Source organism: Podarcis tiliguerta (assembly GCF_965153285.1).
Source record: "Podarcis tiliguerta genome assembly, chromosome: 16".
NCBI classification, from domain to species: domain Eukaryota; kingdom Metazoa; phylum Chordata; class Lepidosauria; order Squamata; family Lacertidae; genus Podarcis; species Podarcis tiliguerta.
Window position 1 is genome coordinate 5,646,532 of NC_139549.1, and position 19,102 is coordinate 5,665,633.

Below are 19,102 nucleotides of genomic sequence, written 5' to 3' on the forward strand. Positions count from 1 at the left end.
ATATGGGGTAGATCCACATGTACATATTTGTAACTAAGTCTGCCTTCAGGGATCCAACTGTGAACTGATGTGAGTAAACTTCTTTTGTTGACTTTGAATAAGACTGTCGTGTCTTTATTCTTTTTAAAGGGAATTTACAATTCAATGTGATACAGACTGAATTGTATAACAGTGAGAGGCTTACACGAGCCTGCAACCAGCTAGCTACCTGCAGTGCGTAAGAAAGGGGAATGTGAACTCTGCTAAGTAAAGGAACTTGCTAGCACAAGTTAGGAAGGATATTAATAAACAATATATTCTCTCCTGCCACTCTGAACATTCCCACGATGTGGTGTAGTGGTGAGGGTGTTGGACTAGGACCTGGGAGAGACCGGAGTTCAAATCCTCCCACTTGGCCACAAGGCTCCACCTGTCCTTCCTCACAGGGTTGTTGTTCCTGTGGGGATAACAAGGGGAGGAGAATTTTGTAATGCCACATCAAGCTCTTTGGAAAGAAGAAGGTGGGGTGTAAATGGAACGCCTCAAAATAAATAAAAGCTTTATTTTCTCTGCTCTCCAGCAGCATAGGCTTCTCACCATTCACACGCCTCAAAAATGGTAGGATCGTGTCCTGTCCCTCTTGGGCGTGTGAGGCAGTTGCGTAGCGTGGGGGGTGCAGGGGGGTATGTTGGTATGTTGTACTATTTTATTGTTGTTAGCCGCCCTAAGCCCGGCTTCTGCTGGGGAGGGCGGGATATAAATAAATTTATTATTATTATTATTATTATTATTATTATTATTATTATTATTATTATTTACCACCAGTGGCATAGCGTGGGGGTGCAGGGTGGCCAGCCGCACCGGGCGCAACATCTGGAGGGGGGCGCGCTCGCACTTGCAGCTCTCTGCCCCTACCTGGCTCACTCACTCTCTCTCACTGCAGTGCTGGCTGTGCGAATCCGATCCGAGCCGCCGGGTTGGCGCCCACTGTGGAGGGGAGGGTGCCAGGCGTGCGGTGCAGTGCGGAGAGAGAGCGAGGGACTATCTGGGGGAGGGACAGTGCAGCGGGGGGGGGGGCGCAAATTACTTGCCTTGCCCCGGGTGCTGACAACCCACGCTATGCCACTGGTGTGAGGCCTTTCGTGCTCGGTAGATTCCAGGTACTCCTTTCTCTCTCGTTCTACGAATGTTCGGCACTGAGCCTTTATTGTTCTGTCAGTTAAGTTCCTTTCCTCTCTCCCCCCCCCCTAATTTTTAAAATAAAAATACCAGTGTCTTCGTATTTTCACGGAGGCGTGCTTGCTGCCTGAATGGAAATACCTACTATGCAATTAAGTCAGACAAGAATGGCTTCTTCAAGAAATAAAATAAAATCCTCTCACGGCCACTGTTTCCCCTCTTCACAAAAATCGGTTGATAATTTGTCGTCAATGCAATGTGAGTTCCTCAGTGAGATCTCTCGATCTCTCTCTCTCTCTGGGTCCTTCTAGTGTGGGTGATGATTTAGCAGTACTCAGAAGTGCCTGTTTTTGCTTCGTACAGAAATGGTGAGATTTCTGCCTTGTGTGACACCCTGGAGGAGCAATCCTGCTTTTGAGAACAAGCTGTTTGTTTTTGATCCTATTTTTTAAACAGTGAATAGTGATGCTTTCCCCTTTTAATTGCTTGCAATCCCTTCGGAGCAGGCAGGAGGGCATCGAGGCAACGCCCGCCCACCAACTTACTTCCATGCATTTTACCCAAACGGCAAAGCCGCACCTGTTGAATTTCTGCTGCTCCAAAAGTTGGAGGATCCCTACCAGAAAAGGCTTCTAGGTCTCATATCCACGTTCCTTTATTATTAAAAGCATCTTCCTAGTCTTCATGGCTATGTGTATTTTGAAGTGTGAGGAACAAGGTTTCAGAAGTTGTGGCCATCTCTCTCCCCCCCCTTTTAAGCCAGTTTCTAGCGTTCATGGCTGCAGTTCATTTCTTAAAACAACAAGACGTTTCCAACATTCAATGTTGTGTTCCACACACACAGTAACCCTTGCGACTATTATCTTTCATTTTAAGTGAGTTTCTAGTCCATATGAACACATTCCTTAAAATCAAAATTTTGGTTCTTGCCCTCATTCTGTTTTCGAAAAGCAATTCATAGCTGAATTCTTCTTTTCTTTTCTGAAAAGTAAGCTTCTAGGCTTTGTGGCTGAACTCCTTTAAAACAACAGCAACAAAGTTCTAGTCCTCATGGGCTGCATTCTGGTTTTTTTTGAAAATTAAGCTTCTAGGCCTCATGATTGAAACCCGCCCCCCTTTTTAAAAGCAAGATTTTGTGCTTTTTGTGCAAAGGGGAGGTGAAGGCGAGGTCAGCGGTCTAGCCCATCGCTTCGAATCATGGAGGAAGGAGAGTTAAGGCAGCCTGACAACCTCAAGATGACCATTAACACCTTCCCTCCCGAGGCTCCGCAGTCGACCTCACTGACTGGGTTGGGGGCAGCATGGGGAGGGAGGCTGGAAAACTCTAATATCTCGACTGAGCAGCCCCTTCCCCATCTGATCTTAGCATTCACGCAAATAGAGAGTAGTCCAATTAGCTAAAAAGAGAGGAAATGCCAAGTTGCGACCAGTTAACTGCTTACTGGGGGCCGCCACCCACTTTAAAAACTCGTGAGCTGACACAGTTGTGCAAAGAGCTCCTGCTCCCCCGCCCTGGACATGAAAAAGTGGAATTCTGCTGCCTTGCTGGGATGGCAAAATCCTCATTTGTCACACCCACCGAGGCAGGCTGCGATGTTTGGCAGACAGATGGGGTGCACCTTGAGGAAGTATGAAGTAGGCGGGCCAGTTCAAAACGAAAAAGTGATTGTCACTGCCTACGTCCTGATCTTTCCTCTCTGAGAGCCAGTGTGGTGTAGTGGTTAAGAGCGGTGGACTCGTAATCTGGTGAACCAGGTCCGCGTCTCCGCTCCTCCACATGCAGCTGCTGGGTGACCTTGGGCTAGTCACACTTCTTTGAAGTCTCTCAGCCTCACTCACCTCACAGAGTGTTTGTTGTGGGGGAGGAAGGGAAAGGAGATTGTGAGCTGCTTTGAGACTCCTTAAAGGTAAAAGTAAAGGAACCCTGACAGTTAAGTCCAGTCGCGGACGACTCTGGGGTTGCGGCACTCATCTCGCTTTACAGGCCGAGGGAGCCGGCATTTGCAGTTTTTCCAAGTCAAGTGGCCAGCATGACTAAGCCGCTTCTGGCGAAACCAGAGCAGCACACGGAAATTCTGTTTACCTTCCCGCCGGAGTGGTACCTATTTATCTACTTGCACTGGCGTGCTTTTGAACTGCTAGGTTGGCAGGAGCTGGGACCGAGCAACGGGAGCTCACCCTGTTGCGGGGATTCGAACTGCCAACCTTCCGATCGGCAAGCCCTAGGCTCTGTGGTTTAGACCATAGAGTCACCCGCGTCCCTTAGGGTAGTGATAAAGCGGGATATCAAATCCAAACTCTTCTTCTTCTTCTCTCTCCTCCATACAAGACAGGAGATTCCAAATAAACACCAGGAAGAGCTTTCTGGCGGTAAGAGCCGTTCGACAGTGGAATGGTCTCCCTTGGGCGGCTGCAAACTCTCCTTCCTTGGAGGCTATTAAGCAGAGGTTGGGTGGGCATCTGTCACGGATGCTTTAGTTGAGATTCCTAAATTGCAGGGGGGGTTGGGCTAGATGACCGTTGGGGTCCCTTCCAACTCTACAATTCTATGATTCTATGATCCCGCAGCCAAAATCTGTGCGACTGCCATAAAACTTAGGGAACAAGCTCTACTACCAAAATGATTAAGGTTTTAAATGATAATTTTAGGTCATATTTTAGTGATCAAGATTTAATATATTTTTTTAACTGCCGCTATATCTGAATTGTCTCTGTTATACCCAATTGCAATTCAATGTACAGTGGTACCTTGGGTTACATACGCTTCAGGTTACACACTCTGCTAACCCAGAAATAGTGCTTCAGGTTAAGGACTTTGCTTCAGGATAAGAACAGAAATCGTGCTCTGGCGGTGCGGCGGCAGCAGGAGGCCCCATTAGCTAAAGTGGTGCTTCAGGTTAAGAACAGTTTCAGGTTAAGAACGGACCTCCGGAGCGAATTAAGTACTTAACCTGAGGTGCCACTGTATTCCTGTTGTGTTTTATGATTTTCCTGATATTGTAAGTGACCCGGAACTGGTCTGTGACTGTAATAATAAAATTATTCTATTCTATTCTATTCTATTCTATTCTATTCTATTCTATGATCCCGCAGCCAGGGTCTTTGTATGTTCATGGTGAAAGCAGATCTATGAAAGCACACATTTTTTTAAAAGTATCCATGGAGCTCAGAAGGAGGAACTCTTCAATTCCCCCAATCCATCTATGTCTCTCGTGTCCCCAGTTACAGTCCTCTGGAGGAATTTAATAAGCCTAACCTCTTGTTGACTCAACAGCACGCCCCAGTAACTCCCATCCAGGCCCGCTCCTTCCCTTTGGCCTCCATAAACATCCTGTCCTGGGAGGCCCAACCATCTGGATGAGCCCCTATGAAGAAAGGCTGCTTGGGCCTTTTCAGCTTGGGGGAACGGCGAGTCAACAATGGAAGCTTATAAAATCATGCCTGGCATAGAGAAAGTGCATACAGGAGAGGTTTTCTCCCTCTCTCGTACCACCAGAAGCTGAATGCTGGAAGACTCGAGATAGATAAAAGATGTTTTTTTCTTCCATGCAGCGTATACTTAGAACTATGGAACCCCCTGCTGCAGTAGGCAGTGACGGTCACCAACTTAGATGGCTTTATTTTTATTTATTTTATTATTTTCACCCCGCCCACCTGGCTGGGTGGATCCAGCCACTCTGGGTGACACCTTTGAAAGAGGAGTCAGCAAATTCATGGAGGAGGGGCTATCGGTGGCTACTAGCTAAGACGGCTGTGCTTTGCCTCCAGCTTCCGAATAGCAGTTTTTGGAAACCGGTTTCTTGTGCTAGGGTCCTGCTTGCCAGTCTCCTCCAGGCATCTGGTTGGAGAAAGAGGATGCTGGACTAGATGGGCCATTTTTTTTAAAAAAGGAACTTAGCTGTGAGATTGAGAAACTTACTTAAAACGAAAACAAAACACAAGTTGTTGCTTAGTCATTTAGTCGTGTCCAACTCTTATGATATGATACGATAATCTTTATTGTCATTGTCCCATACAGAACAACGAAATTGAAAATCTACACCAGACATTCAGAAACCAACAAGCCTGCTATCCCAGCTATCCCAGCCTGGTTAGCCCCCTAAAAAGTCTGATACCCCACAATTAAATACAATATACTCCCATAGAGACTACCTTAAAGGTAAAGGGACCCCTGACCATTAGGTCCAGTAGTGACCAACTCTGGGGTTGCGGCGCTCATCTGGCTTTATTGGCCGAGGGAGCCGGCGTACAGCTTCCGGGTCATGTGGCCAGCATGACTAAGCCGCTTCTGGGGAACCAGAGCAGCGCACGGAAGCGCACTCCCGCCGGAGTGGTACCTATTTATCTACTTGCACTTTGAGGTGCTTTCAAACTGCTAGGTTGGCAGGAGCAGGGACCGAGCAACGGAGCTCACCCCGTCACAGGGATTTGAACCACCGACCTTCTGATCGGCAAATCCTAGGCTCTGTGGTTTAACCCACAGCGCCACCCGTGTCCCTAGAGACTACCTTACACTGCGCTTAAAACGAAAATCGCATTTGAATAGAAACTGTTTCTCAGGCGGCTTCGTGATCCCATGGACCAGAACACGATAGGCACGCCTGTATTTGGACCATGCCATTTTTTTCCTCCGAAAGGGAACTCAGCTTTGAGGACTAGAAATGTGCTTTTTAAAAACAGAGACAGAGCCATGCTTAAAAGAAAAGACACAGCAGCGGCGAGGGTTGCAAAAGGGGACTTTTAAACCCGGTGCTAAATCCGGAAGCGGGGACCATGTTCTGCACTCTCCTCTCCTACCCGCACCCGGTGCCTGGGGCAGATGTACCAGAGCTCTGCTGGCAGCCCACGAATCCTTTGCCCCCTCACCCCCAAATGCGCCAAGCCTGCTATTAGGACAGGCTGCTTCCGCCCCCCCTGGAGAGATTCCAACCAGCCATATTTCTGGCAGTCTGCGCCTGAGCTCACTCCAAACGTTAATTTATCTTCTCGACGTCAAAAAGGAGAGGAAGGGGAAAGGGAGGCGGCGGCGGGGGGGGGGGGGGAGAGAGAAAGGAGATCCCACCCTAAGCACACAACCTCCCCCCTCCTTCCCATTCCCGTAAGTGACCATTAATTAAAGCCGAATTGTGGTACAGGGAAATCAAATGACTTTGCAGTGATTAAAGCCTATTACCAGCGGGGAGCGAACAGGCACGCATGATAATTTGCGGCTTATAGGAAACGGCGGCCGAGGTTGCCAGCTCGTTCCGCTCCTTCGCTGGCTCCTCCGAGCTCCCTCCTCCTCCTCGCCGAGCCGCCCTCCGTGCGCCAGGGATCGGGGCCAGCCCTGGGCATGTATGCCCCCTCCGAGCTGACCTTGCAAGAAGAAGAGGAGGTGAAAACGCTCGAGACCCCTCCCTAGCAGCCCAAAGCAAGGAGACTGCAATGTAGGCTGCTGTCTTATACAGAGTCAGGGCGCAGGGAGACGGACCGGCAGCAGCTGTCCAGCATTCAGAAGCAGGGCAGGATGCTGGCGAGTGAGCACGGGACGGGGTGGGGGGAAAGGAAGAGGCTGGAGTCTGACTCGGAGCAGTGGTTTGCAGGAACCCGGAGCAGCCAGGAGGCAGGGACACCTTTAGATTTTGAGGGGTGGAGCCCAGGATGGGTCAGAAGATAACGGTAAAGGTAAAGGACCCCTGGAGGGGACACGGGTGGCGCTGTGGGTTAAACCACAGAGCCTAGGGCTTGCCAATCAGAAGGTCAAAGTGCAAGTAGATAAATAGGTACCACTCCGGCGGGAAGGTAAACAGTGTTTCCGTGCGCTGCTCTGGTTTGCCAGAAGCAGCTTAGTCATGCTGGCTACATGACCCGGAAGCTGTACACCGGCTCCCTCGGCCAATAAAGCGAGATGATCACCACAACCCCAGAGTCATCCACGACTGGACCTAATGGTCAAGGGTCCCTTTACCTTTAAAGGACCCCTGGGCAGTTAAGTCCAGTCAAAGGCGACTATGGGGTTGTGGCGCTCATCTCGCTTTCAGGCCGAGGGAGCCGGCGTTTGTCCACAGAGAGCTTTCTGGGTCATGTGGCCAGCAGGACTAAACCGCTTCTGGCACAACGGAACACCATGATGGAAACCAGAGCGCACAGAAATGCCGTTTACCTTCCCGCCACAGTGGTACCTATTTATCTACTTGCACTTTGACGTGCTTTCGAACTGCTGGGTTGGCAGGAGCTGAGCAACTGGCAGGGTTGGCAGGACTGAGCAACGGGAGCTCACTCCGTCACGGGGATTCGAATCGCCGACCTTCCGATTGGCAAGCCCAAGAGGCTCAGTGGTTTAGACCACAGCTCTGAAGAGGAGGAGAAATAGGCAGGGCAGGCAAGTGATGGTCCAGGTGCTACCCTCTCCTGCACCACTGTCCCCAAGAACCAGGAGGGAATTGCAAAAAGAGCAGCAGAGGAAGTTGTCACACAGGTGTAGTCTCTGACTGTTTGCATACAACCTGGTAGGAGAAGCTACATATACGGGTGGGGAGAGTGACGCCCTGTTGCTGAAACTGCTCCACAGAGTACGGACCTGGAAATAGCTGCCCAGACGCTAGGCTAGCTTGATGAGCACACATTTCCAGAGCTGCGAAAGCAACTGTTAAGTGTTGCATAAGGTAAAGGTAAAGGTACCCCTGCCCGTACGGGCCAGTCTTGCCAGACTCTAGGGTTGTGCGCTCATCTCACTCTATAGGCCAGGAGCCAGCGCTGTCCGCAGACACTTCCGGGTCATGTGGCCAGCGTGACAAGCTGCATCTGGTGAGCCAGCGCAGCACACGGAACGCCGTTTACCTTCCCGCTGGTAAGCGGTCCCTATTGATCTACTTGCACCCAGAGGTACTTTCGAACTGCTAGGTTGGCAGGCGCTGGGACCGAACGACGGGAGCGCACCCCGCCGCGGGGATTTGAACCGCCGACCTTTCGATCGGCAAGTCCTAGGCGCTGAGGCTTTAACCCACAGCTCCACCCGCGTCCCAATTAAGTGTTGCATACCCTCCAACATTTATCCGATGAAAATAGGGACGTCCCATTCCTTAACGATAATTTTGCTGCCCACTCTGGGCAGCTCCCAACATACTGTATTATTATTATTAAATTTATTATTATTTATTAATTTTGTCTCTATACCCATAGATCTTAGGGTGGTTCATAGCATAAAAATACATTATTATAAACACCCAATGCATAATAATAACGCAAACCAAACCAAACAATAACGCCCCTCCCCAAAACATTTTAAAAGGGCATTGAATGTCAATCAGCCCAAGGTCTGGTTGAAGAGGAACGTTTTTGCCTGGTGCCCAAAGGTTTATAATGAAGGCGCCAGGCGAGCATCCCTGGGGAGAGCATTCCACAAATGGGGAGCCACTGCAGAGAAGACCCCGTTGTCGTGTTGCCACCCTCTGGACCTCTCGTGGAAGAGGGAATATGAAGAAGGGTCTGGGGTCTCAGGGTCTGAGTTGGCTCATATGGGGAGAGGTGGTCCTTAAGGTATTGCGGTCCCGAGCTATTTAAGGGTTTCTATGTCAAAACCAGCACTTTGAATTGTACCCTGAAACTAATTGTCAGCCAGTGCGGTCGGGCCAGGATCAGTGTAAGATGCTCAAACCGTCTTGCCCTGGTGAGCAACCTGGTGGCTGAATTCTGCACTAGCTGAGTTTCCTAGTCCTCATTGTTCTCAACAAAGGGCTGATTTAAGTAGCAGCAGGCCTTATACAGTGGTAAAGGTAAAGGGACCCCTGACCATTAGGTCCAGTTGTGGCTGACTCTGGGGTTGCGGCGCTCATCTCGCTTTACTGGCCGAGGGAGCCGGTGTACAGTTTCCGGGTCATGTGGCCAGCATGACTAAGCCACTTCTGGCGAACCAGAGCAGCACACGGAAACACCATTTACCTTCCGCCAGAGAGCTACCTATTTATCTACTTGCATTTTGGCGTGCTTTCGAACTGCTAGGTTGGCAGGAGCAGGAACCGAGCAACGGGAGCTCACCCCGTTGCGGAGATTCGAACCGCCGACCTTCAGATCGGCAAGTCCTAGGCTCTGTGGTTTAACCCACAGCGCCACCCACGTCCCTTATACAGTGGTTACCTCAGGTTGAAGACACTTCAGGTTACAGACGCTTCAGGTTACAGACTCCGCTAACCCAGAAATAGTACCTCGGGTTAAGAACTTTGCTTCAGGATGAGAACAGAAATCGCGTGGCAGCAGCGGGAGGCCCCATTAGCTAAAGTGGTGCTTCAGGTTAAGAACAGTTTTAGGTTAAGAACGGACCTCCAGAACGAATTAAGTTCTTAACCAGAGGTACCACTGTATACCAAGTCCATGTCTCTCAGTAGTGCTGACACTGGCTGACCACGGCTGTCCAGCGTTTCAGACAAAGGAATCTCTCCAGGGACCTTCTGCATGCAAAGCAAGACTCTCTACCAATGAGCTAGGACTCTTATCCCAAATTACGCCCCTAGAATGTGTTTCAGAGCAGCCTTGAAGGAGAAACACTGAAAGATAACGTTTGATACGCAATCCGCAGCAGCCTGGCTAATTCACATTTTCCGAGCAATTAGCCCATTACTATCACTTTGCTAAATATCATTAGATCGCGCGGTGGCTGTGGTTGGGGCAATTTCCCCCTCGGCAAAACAGCCAGCTTGAGAGCAAAAGGAGGGGAGGGGAAGCCTTTTCCCTGTCTCTCTCTCGTCTCCTGCCACAGCCCAATCAACCCAAAGGAGTCAAAGTTTCTAGCCTGCAAGCCTGTTGAGTAGCCCTACCTGCCCACACATTCTGAATGTCATGGAGAGTCTGGAGTGAAGGTGAGCGAATGAGACCAGGAACTTCTACATGCACCTCAAAAGAATTATAGGAAATTGAAGCTGCGCCAGGAAACAGGGGAGAGTTTAAGGGTTTCTGAAAGCAATTCTACCGCACCCCTTGGAGGCAGCATCGCTTCTGAATACCACTTGCTGGAAACTGCAGGAAAGGGGAGGGTCTTGTGTTCAGATTCTGCTTGCACAGGCAACTGGTTGACCACTTTTGAGAACAGGATGCTGGGCTGGCCACTGGCCTCCTTACATTCCAAGGATTCCTTAGCGGAACTTGTGACCCGGAATGTTGGGGGCGGGGCGGAGGGCGGTGGATATGCTGCAACACTTTGCTGCAGCACCACACTCTTTACGCTCCCAAGAAGCAGAAACATCTCCGCCCACCCATCCACTTTCTTCTCCTTTTAATGTGCCTCCCCATCTACCCCGATCTAAGCCCAGAGCTAGCATTTCCTTCTTCCCTTCGTCTGCGACAGATCCCCTCCGTCGGAGCTGAAGTGCGTGATGATGGAATAGCAGACGTCCTCCAGTTCCCTCTTCCGTTCCTCGTACTCCTTCTTCGGGGCTCTCCGGTTGCCCTCCATCCACGCGGCCGTCTCCTCGCACATCTCCAGGACCCTCCTCTTCGCCCGGTCATCCAGAGCCTTCTCCTCGACAGCCACCCTCTTCAGCTGCAGAGTGCTGGCCTCCAAAGAGTTCAGGGCTTCATTCTTCTCCTGCTCAGCCTTCTCCTGAGCCCAGTACTCTTCCTCCTCGCGGATGATTCGCTCCATCTCCTCTCTGTCCAACCGGCCACGGGTGTCTGTGATCGTCAGCTGGTTTTGGTTGCCGGTGCTCCTCTCCGTAGCGGTCACGGTGAGAATGTTGTTGTGGTCGATGTGGAAGGTGACCACGATTACCGGCACGCACCGAGGGGCAGGTTGGAGCCCGCCCAGCGTGACCGTTCCAAGGAGCCGGTTGTGTTTGGTCAACGTCCGCTCCCCTTCATAGACTTGCAAGAAGAGGCTGCTTTGGTTGTCCTCCGTGGTGGAGAAGTTCCTGGTTTCCTTGGTGGGGATCGGAGAGTTGCGCTTGACCACGACGTCCATCACGCCTCCCACCGTCTCCAGCCCCAAGGAGACGGGAGTCACGTCCAACAGGAGCAGGTTCTGCAAGCTTTGGTACCGGTGGCCAGTCAAGATGGCAGCTTGGATGGCTGCCCCATGAGCCACCGCCTCATCTGGGTTGATGACCCTACACAAGTCTTGCCCATCGAAGAACTGCGAGAGGAGTCTCTGGATCATGGGGATGCGGGTGGAACCCCCAACGAGCACAACGTCGTCAATCTGGGTCTTCTTGATGCCAGCCTCCTCCAGTGCCCTCTCCACATAGAGCATGGTGGACTGGAAGAGGTCAGAGCACAGGTCCTCAAAGCTGGCCCTGGTGATGGTTGTGTGGAAATCCACCCCCTTGTAGAGGGAGTCGACGGAGACGATGGCCGTGATATTAGAGCTCAGGACGCGCTTGGCCTTCTCACAGGCCACCTTCAGCCTCTGCTTTGCCTTGTTGCACTGGCTGAGGTCCTCCTTGTGTTTCCTCTTGAACTCCTGGGTGAGCTGGTCCACCAGCCGCTGATCAAAATCCTCCCCACCCAAGTGGGTGTCCCCAGCCGTGGCCACCACCTCGAAGACGCCATCCTGGGCAGTGAGGACGGAGACGTCAAAGGTCCCTCCGCCCAGGTCAAATATGAGGATGTTCCTCTTCTCCTTCCACTGCCTGCTGTCATTCAGGCCATAAGCGATGGCAGCTGCCGTGGGTTCATTGATCAGCCTCAGGACCTTGAGCCCTGCAATCGCGCCCGCGTCAATCGTTGCCTGGCGCTGGGCGTCGTTGAAGTATGCCGGGACGGTGATGACGGCCTGAGTGACCGGGCGGCCCAGGTGGGCCTCCGCCACCTGCTTCAGCTTGGACAGCACCATTGCAGAGATTTCCTCAGGGTAGAAGGACTTCTCCAGCCCTCTGTGCGACACGTGGACTTTGGCTTCGCCGCCACCGCCAGCAGCTACCCGGAAAGGCCAGTGGCTCAGGTCAGACTGCACCGACGGGTCTTCGTACCTGCGGCCGATGAGCCGCTTGGCACCAAAGATGGTGTTCTCTGGGTTAAGGCCCCTCAGCAGCTCGGCTGGCTCCCCCACAAGGCGTTCCTTGTCAGTGAAAGCCACACAGCTGGGCGTGGTGTGGTTGCCGTGGTCGTTGGAGAGGACATCCACCTTTCCTTTCTGGCAGACTGCCACGCAGGAGTAGGTGGTGCCCAGGTCTATGCCCACGGCTGGGCCCCTGGGGCGAGTTCTGGATGCTGCTGTTTTAACCCTGGGGGTAGACTGTGGTGGGGAGGCATTGCTGCTGCTGGTGACGTCTTGAACTTTCTCATGGCTGAGGTCTGCTCCCATCGGTGAAGCTTTTCCCCCAGGCCCCCAGCCCTTCTGCCAAAGATGGAAAATTGGCAACTCTGGGGAAGCCGGGTGGGGGGGAGAGCTCTTAGCTCCTGTGGGAGGTATTTCCTCTGTCTCTGCCCTTGATATTTTCTCCAAAGAGGACAGGTGGTCTGCCCATCACGGCATATGTCACAATAGGCCCTGTGGGGACTAGCTCTGCCTCAGGGCCTCAGCAGATCTCCTCTTCATACTTAACCTGAGTTTCAGCCCTCCCGCCCATTGAGATCTTCGGGGAGACAGGGAGACACAGTCCACTAAGGTCTAGCATTGCTTTGGTAAGTACATGGTTGGTTGTAAACACCAGAGACTCTACAACTCCCTCCCTTGGGGCAAGCTGATAGAGACACTTCCCTGCTAACGTTCTGGAAACTTAAGAACACAACAAGAGCCTTGTGAGAACAGGATTCTGGACTAGATGGACCACCGGCCTGACCCAGATGGTCAACTGGATGCCCTTCCTGTCAGGAGTGCGTGCAGGATCCGGGCCCTGTGACCGGTAAAGCTTTGCAGGACTGGGGCCTTCCTAAGTTTGTTCTGGAGAAGCAAGGCGCAGCCACACAGGTGAGGCCGCTTGGTAACTCACTGCACCTGGTGGCTAGAGCTGGAAGGGATATAAGGTCAGCATTTCCCTTTGGCTCTTTGCCACAGCAACATGCTTGGCTTCTTGCTTCCTGATCCTCAAACCTTGGCTTCTTGACTCTATTGCTTCTTGACCCTCAGACCCTTGACTTTGTGACTCCTTGCTTCTCGACCCTCAAACCCTAGACTTTGTGCCTCCCTGCTTCCTGACCCTCGGACGCCTGGCTTCTGGACTCTCGTGCCTGCCTGCTCCCACCCCGCCATCTTGCCCCCAGTCCTGATGTCCTCAGCCGGGACTTCGATCACCCGTAGACCGGACCGTGACACTTCCTGGGGAACCGATAAGCAGGAGTGAAGCACAAGAGCACTCCTTGCCCACCTTATGGTTCTGAATATAGAACTGACCTTAGTATAAGACTACTTCTTCATATATATATAGCTCAGAACTGCCTACACTGACTGGCAGCAGCTGTTTAGGGTTTCAAACTGGAGATGTTCTGAGCACTTCCAAGCAGAAGCCACTTGGGACCTATTGCATGCAACACAGGTGCTCTAGCAACTGAACTATGGACCTCTCACCATCTATTGTTCAAATGCTGCTTTGGATACAGTGGAACCTTGATTCTCAAACTAAAATCTGTTTCAGAAGCCCATTTGACTCCCGAAACGTTCAAAAACCAAGGAGCAGCTTCTGATTGGTGCAGGTGCCCCAGAAACAATAGCCGACAACCGCATTGGACGTTCAGCTTCCAAAAAACATTTGAAAACTGGAACACTTACTTCTGGGTTTTCGACGTTCATCAGCTAAGCCGTTCGAGAACCAAAGTTCCACTGTACTTTCCCCCTTTGTTTTAATAAGCAAAGTGGGATACAAAAATAAAGCAAACCCTGGGAGCATGCATCAAAGAGGCAGGACAACTTTCCTTCCTTTCCTTTCAACCCTTATTTTTTTTTAATGTGCCCTCTAGGTGGAACAATGCCCTCTGGCAGTTTTGGCGATTTCATTCCATCCCATCACTGGGGTCCTCATTGTTCTTCTCCACTGCCACGTTCTGGTCTTCCCCAGATGTCCCTCCTGTTCTCTCGCTCTGGGTGAGGGAGGTGCAGATCGAATCCCACGCTTCTTCCAGGTCCTTCTGACGCTGCTCACACTCCACCTTCTCGGCCAAAGGGTTGCCCTCGAGCCAGGAGGTGGTGCTGTTGCACATCTCCAACATCCTCCTCTTGGCCTTCACATCCAGCACCTGCTCCTCGGCCACCCTCTTCAGTTCGAGGGTGCAGGACTCCAAGGAGTTCATGGCCTCAATCTTCTCCTTCTGGGAAACGTCGCTCACCCTGAACTCTTCCGCCGTCTGAATGATCTTCTCGATCTCCTCTTTGCCAAGGCGGCCCTGAGTGTCCGAGATGGTGAGGTGGCTGGTGTTCCCCGTCTCCACGTCCTTGGCGGAGACGGTCAGGATGTTGTTCTCGTCGATGGCGAAGGTGACAACAATGACGGGGACCCCGCAGGGGGCCGGAGGGATGCCTTTCAAGGTGAACGTGCCCAGGAGGTGGTTGTGCTTGGTTAGGGCTCTCTCCCCTTCGTACACCATGAAGAAGATGGTGTCTTGGTCATCCTCCGTGGTGGTAAACTCCATCGTTTCCTTCGTGGGGACAGGCGAGTTGCGCTTGATGATGGTCGCCATGACCCCGCCTTGGGTGTTGATCCCCAGAGACAAAGGGGTGACATCCAGGAGGAACACATTCTGCATCTTCGGGGTCCGGTTGCCTGTTAAGACAGCGGCCTGGATGGCTGCTCCGTAAGCCACTGCTTCATCGGGGTTGATGCCCTTGCATAGCTCCTTCCCGTTGAAGAAGTCCTTCAGCATCTTCTGGATCTTGGGGATGCGGGTGGAGCCCCCGACCAACACGATGTCCTTGATGTCACCCTTGCTCATCTTGGCGTCTTTCAGAGCCCTCTCCAAGGGCTTCAGGGTGGCCCGGAAGAGATCAGAGCACAGGTCCTCGAAACGTGCCCTCGTGATGGCCGTGTGGAAGTCGATCCCTTGGTAGAGGGAGTCGATGGAGACACTGGCATTGCTGCAGGAGCTCAGTGTGCACTTGGCACGCTCGGCCGCAATCTTCAACCTCTGCATGGCCTTCTTGTCCTGGCGGACGTCCTTCTTGTACTTCTTCCGGAACTCCTCCGCAAGGTAGCCCACCAACCTCTTGTCGAAGTCTTCGCCACCCAAGTGAGTGTCCCCCGACGTGGCTTTCACCTCAAAGATGCCGTCCTCAGCAGAGAGGATGGAGATGTCAAAGGTGCCCCCGCCCAGGTCGAAAATGAGGATGTTCCGGCAACCTGCCTCCTGGTTCCTCACATCGAGGCCATAGGCGATAGCGGCGGCCGTGGGCTCATTGATAATCTTCAGGATCTGGAGGCCGGCGATGGCCCCGGCGTCAATGGTGGCCTGCCGCTGGGCATCGGTGAAGTAGGCTGGCACTGTGACAATGGCTTGGGAGATGGAACAACCTAGGTAGGCCTCGGCTGTCTGCTTCATCTTGACCAACACCATGGCCGAGATCTCCTCAGGGTAGAAGGTCCGCTGCTTCCCCTTGTGGGACACCTGGACCTTGAGCTTGCCCTCGTGGTTGACCACGGTGAAAGGCCAGTGCTTGATGTCCTCCTGGACTGTGGCGTCCTCATATTTCCTGCCAATCAACCGCTTGGCGTCGAACACTGTGTTCTGGGGGTTGAGAGAGGCCTGGCTCTTCGCTGGGTCCCCAACCAGGTGCTCGCTGCTGGTGAAGGCCACATAGCTGGGCGTTGTGCGGTTCCCTTGGTCATTGGCGATAATCTCCACTTTGTCATGCTGGCAGACAGCCACGCAGGAGTAGGTGGTGCCGAGGTCAATCCCTATGGCCAGGGCATTCTGCTTAGGCATGGTTGTTTATGTCAGGCTCCTTTTTGGTTGAGGTTGACCAAGAAATGGGAGGGGATAGATGATCCCATGAGACTTTTGCTGGCCTCTCTCTCTGTGTCCGTCTGCTTTGCCTTCCCCCCTCTCTTCAAGACCAAAAAGTTGGCTGACCAGGACTTAGATTTTTTCTCGGGGTGATGGCATCTTCTCCCTTGCCTATAGCTGGGCGGTTGGGATTTTTCCTTATGGGCTCAGCGGGGTGGCACCCTCACCTTCAAACCCATACCGATGACTTCACCATCACACATCACAATGGGAGTTGAGTAGACAATTCTGAAGCCGCTTGCCTGGACCACACCCTAAGAACATAAGAACCTAAGAAGAGCCTGGTGGATTAGGCTGATGGGCTATCTAGCACAGCATCCTGTTATTACAGTGGCCAACCAGATGCCTGTGAGAAACCAGCAAGCAGGATTCAAGCATAAGAGCCGTCTCTTATCCTTGGGCTTCCAGTAACTGGTATTCAGAAACATTAGGGTCTCCAGCTGTGAAGGCATAGCATAGCCATTGTCGCTGGTAGCCATCGGCGGCGTTACCCACCGTGAATTTCTCCAATACTCTTTTAAAGCCGTCACTGCCTCCCGCGGGAGCAAATTTCATAATAATAATAATAATTAATTTATATTCTGCCCTCCCCAGCCGAAGCCGGGCTCAGGGCGGCTAACAACAATAAAATAATACAACATTCTAAAATCATTTTATTATAAAATTAATTCAAATCAAATTGATGGCAACCATTGGGCTAGAGTTCTGTGAAGATTGCCAAATGAGGGAGTCAGGCTATGCCTTGACCAAAGGCCTGGCAGAACATCTCTGTCTTGCAGGCCCTGCGGAAAGATGTCAAGTCCTGCAGGGCCCTAGTCTCTTGTGGCAGAGCATCCCACCAGATTGGAGCCACAGCCGAAAAATCCCTGGCTCTGGTTGAGGCCAGCCTAACCTCTCTGTGGCTTGGGATCTCCAAGATGTTTTTGTCTGAAGATCGTAAGTTCCTCTGTGGGACATACCAGGAGAGGCGGTCCCGTAGGTATGAGGGTCCTAGGCCGTATAGGGCTTTAAAGGTTAAAACCAGCACCTTAAACCTGATCCTGTACCCCACTGGGAGCCAGTGCAGCTGGTAGAGCACCGGGTGATAGTATATAAGCACGCTTTGAGCAAAGAAGCATTCTCTTTTCTCTGTCCCAAACCTTCCAATGTTCAGCTTCATGGGAGGCCGGCAAGTTCTCACATTGCGAGAAAGGGAAGGAAACTTTGTTCACTTTCTCTATGCAATGCATAATTATATAAACTTCTATCAGGTCGCCTCTTACTCGTCTTTCCTCTAAACTGAAAAACAACAACACACACCCAAAGTTTGCAACCTATTCCTAAAGAGTCTATACTTCAGCCCCTTATCCATTGGCACGGAGTACATTTCAGAAATGCAAGAGGGGTTCCTCGCCCTCCTATACTCCAGATCTTGTTGGTTCTGAAAAGCAAAGGTGCTTGCACAATATTCTCTCTTCTTCCCCCTTCCTTTCTTCTTTTTTTAAAAAGGGAATTCAATATGGGGACAGAGAATTGGAGAAGGGGGGGGGAGATACCTCTCCATAACGCTAGTCACGGAGCAATGCAGTGTGGAGGGTTAAGGGTCTAAACGGGACTGGCGGGGGGGGGGGAGAGGGGGGGCTTGGAGATGCAGGGTGTGTGCAAACGAGGGGAGGTGGGGTGGGGGGTGTCGCGGAGAGAGAAATCTAAACAGTGCAGTTTTAATTACATTCCATTAAATCTTGCTTTCGGGGGTCTGCGTTTTGAAACACATTCTAATGGTAATGATGGGGACATCTGTATAGAGGGCCCTTTCTCATCCGAGATGGTTCCATCAAAGACACTCCTGGGAAACCCTTCACCTTTAACCCCCGGGGTCACGGCCGACACACTAGCTCTACAGTTTGTGTTACTGTAAAGGCGCAGTCCTCGTCAGACTTGACCAGCTCTTAGCCGTAGCGGCTAATACATCTTGCCCGTGTGAATTGCGTCCTCGCTTGGGACGGGGATATTGATGTGTGTATCAGATGCCTGGGAGAAAAAGGTTCCTTTTAACATCTTTTCTTCCTTTGTGCACACACACACACACAAGCTACCCCTTTCTCTTAGAACATATTGTTGATGGCGTTATTTAAACCGGCACCCCCATTTCCCCCTCTGAAAGCTTGTAGCCGATGGCTACTAGCCACGATGGCTATACTCTGCCTCCACAATATTAGGCAGTGATGCTTCTGAACATGAGTTCCTGGAAACCACAGAAGGGGACAGGTTTCTGGCTGGCCACTGTGAGAACAGGACTCTGGGTTAGATGGGCCTCCTTTGGCCGGAACAAGCAGGCTCTTCTTAACCTGCCTATCCTAGCCAAAATGAAAACTCCTATAGTTGCGATCTCTTTTAAAAGTTTTAATTTATTCGTTCTGCATTGCTGCCTGGTCCATTCTGAAGGAAATCAGCCCTGAGTGCTCCCTGGAAGGACAGATCCCGAAGCTGAGGCTCCAATACTTTGGCCACTTCACGAGAAGACAAGACTCCCTGGAAAAGACCCTGATGTTGGGAAAGATGGAGGGCACAAGGAGAAGGGGACAAGGAGAGATGGTGGGACAGTGTTCTCGAAGCTACCAGCATGAATTTGGCCAAACTGCAGGAGGCAGTGGAAGACAGGAGGGCCTGGCGGGCTCTGCTCTATGGAGTCACGAAGAGTCGGACATGACTAAATGACTAAACAACAACAAATTGCTGCCTGGAGTCATGGAGAGCTGCTGGTCCACAGCACAACATCTCCCCCACCCCCTGGATAGAAATATCTTATAATCCAGGATGTTGCCTTTATCCCCAATGGCAAACTCTTTCATTGTCTCTTGAGATAGATCAGCGGTTCTCAACCAGTGGGTCCCCAGGTGTTGTTGGACTACAACTCCCGTCATCCCTGAGCTCTGGCCTTGTTAGCTAGGGGTGATGGGAGTTGGAGTTCAACAACATCTGGGGACCCACAGGTTGAGAAAGGCTGAGATGGATGGAGGCCAATGGCAAATGTCTTTAACATTTCTTCTGAAACATAAGATTC

General features: G+C 51.6%; 3 protein-coding genes and 1 long non-coding RNA gene across 4 annotated transcripts in view; 1 reads left to right on the forward strand and 3 right to left on the reverse strand.

Annotated features, from left to right (window-relative positions):
• The window catches only part of LOC310666130 (intelectin-like protein), an 814,635-nt gene that overhangs the window by 720,080 nt on the left and 75,453 nt on the right, over nucleotides 1-19,102 (forward strand). The window lies entirely within an intron of this gene.
• LOC310666253 overlaps nucleotides 1-19,102 on the reverse strand; it is a 278,050-nt gene that overhangs the window by 164,642 nt on the left and 94,306 nt on the right. The gene's annotated exons all lie outside the window — the stretch shown is intronic.
• LOC310666073 (heat shock 70 kDa protein 1B-like) lies at nucleotides 10,389-12,553 on the reverse strand. Its single transcript, XM_083416650.1, has one exon. The coding sequence runs from the start codon at nucleotides 12,428-12,430 to the stop codon at nucleotides 10,445-10,447; it is 1,986 nt and encodes a 661-aa protein (XP_083272776.1). The 5' UTR covers nucleotides 12,431-12,553; the 3' UTR covers nucleotides 10,389-10,444.
• LOC310665943 (heat shock 70 kDa protein 1-like) lies at nucleotides 13,983-16,266 on the reverse strand. The gene has a single exon (XM_083416331.1). The coding sequence runs from the start codon at nucleotides 15,976-15,978 to the stop codon at nucleotides 14,056-14,058; it is 1,923 nt and encodes a 640-aa protein (XP_083272457.1). The 5' UTR covers nucleotides 15,979-16,266; the 3' UTR covers nucleotides 13,983-14,055.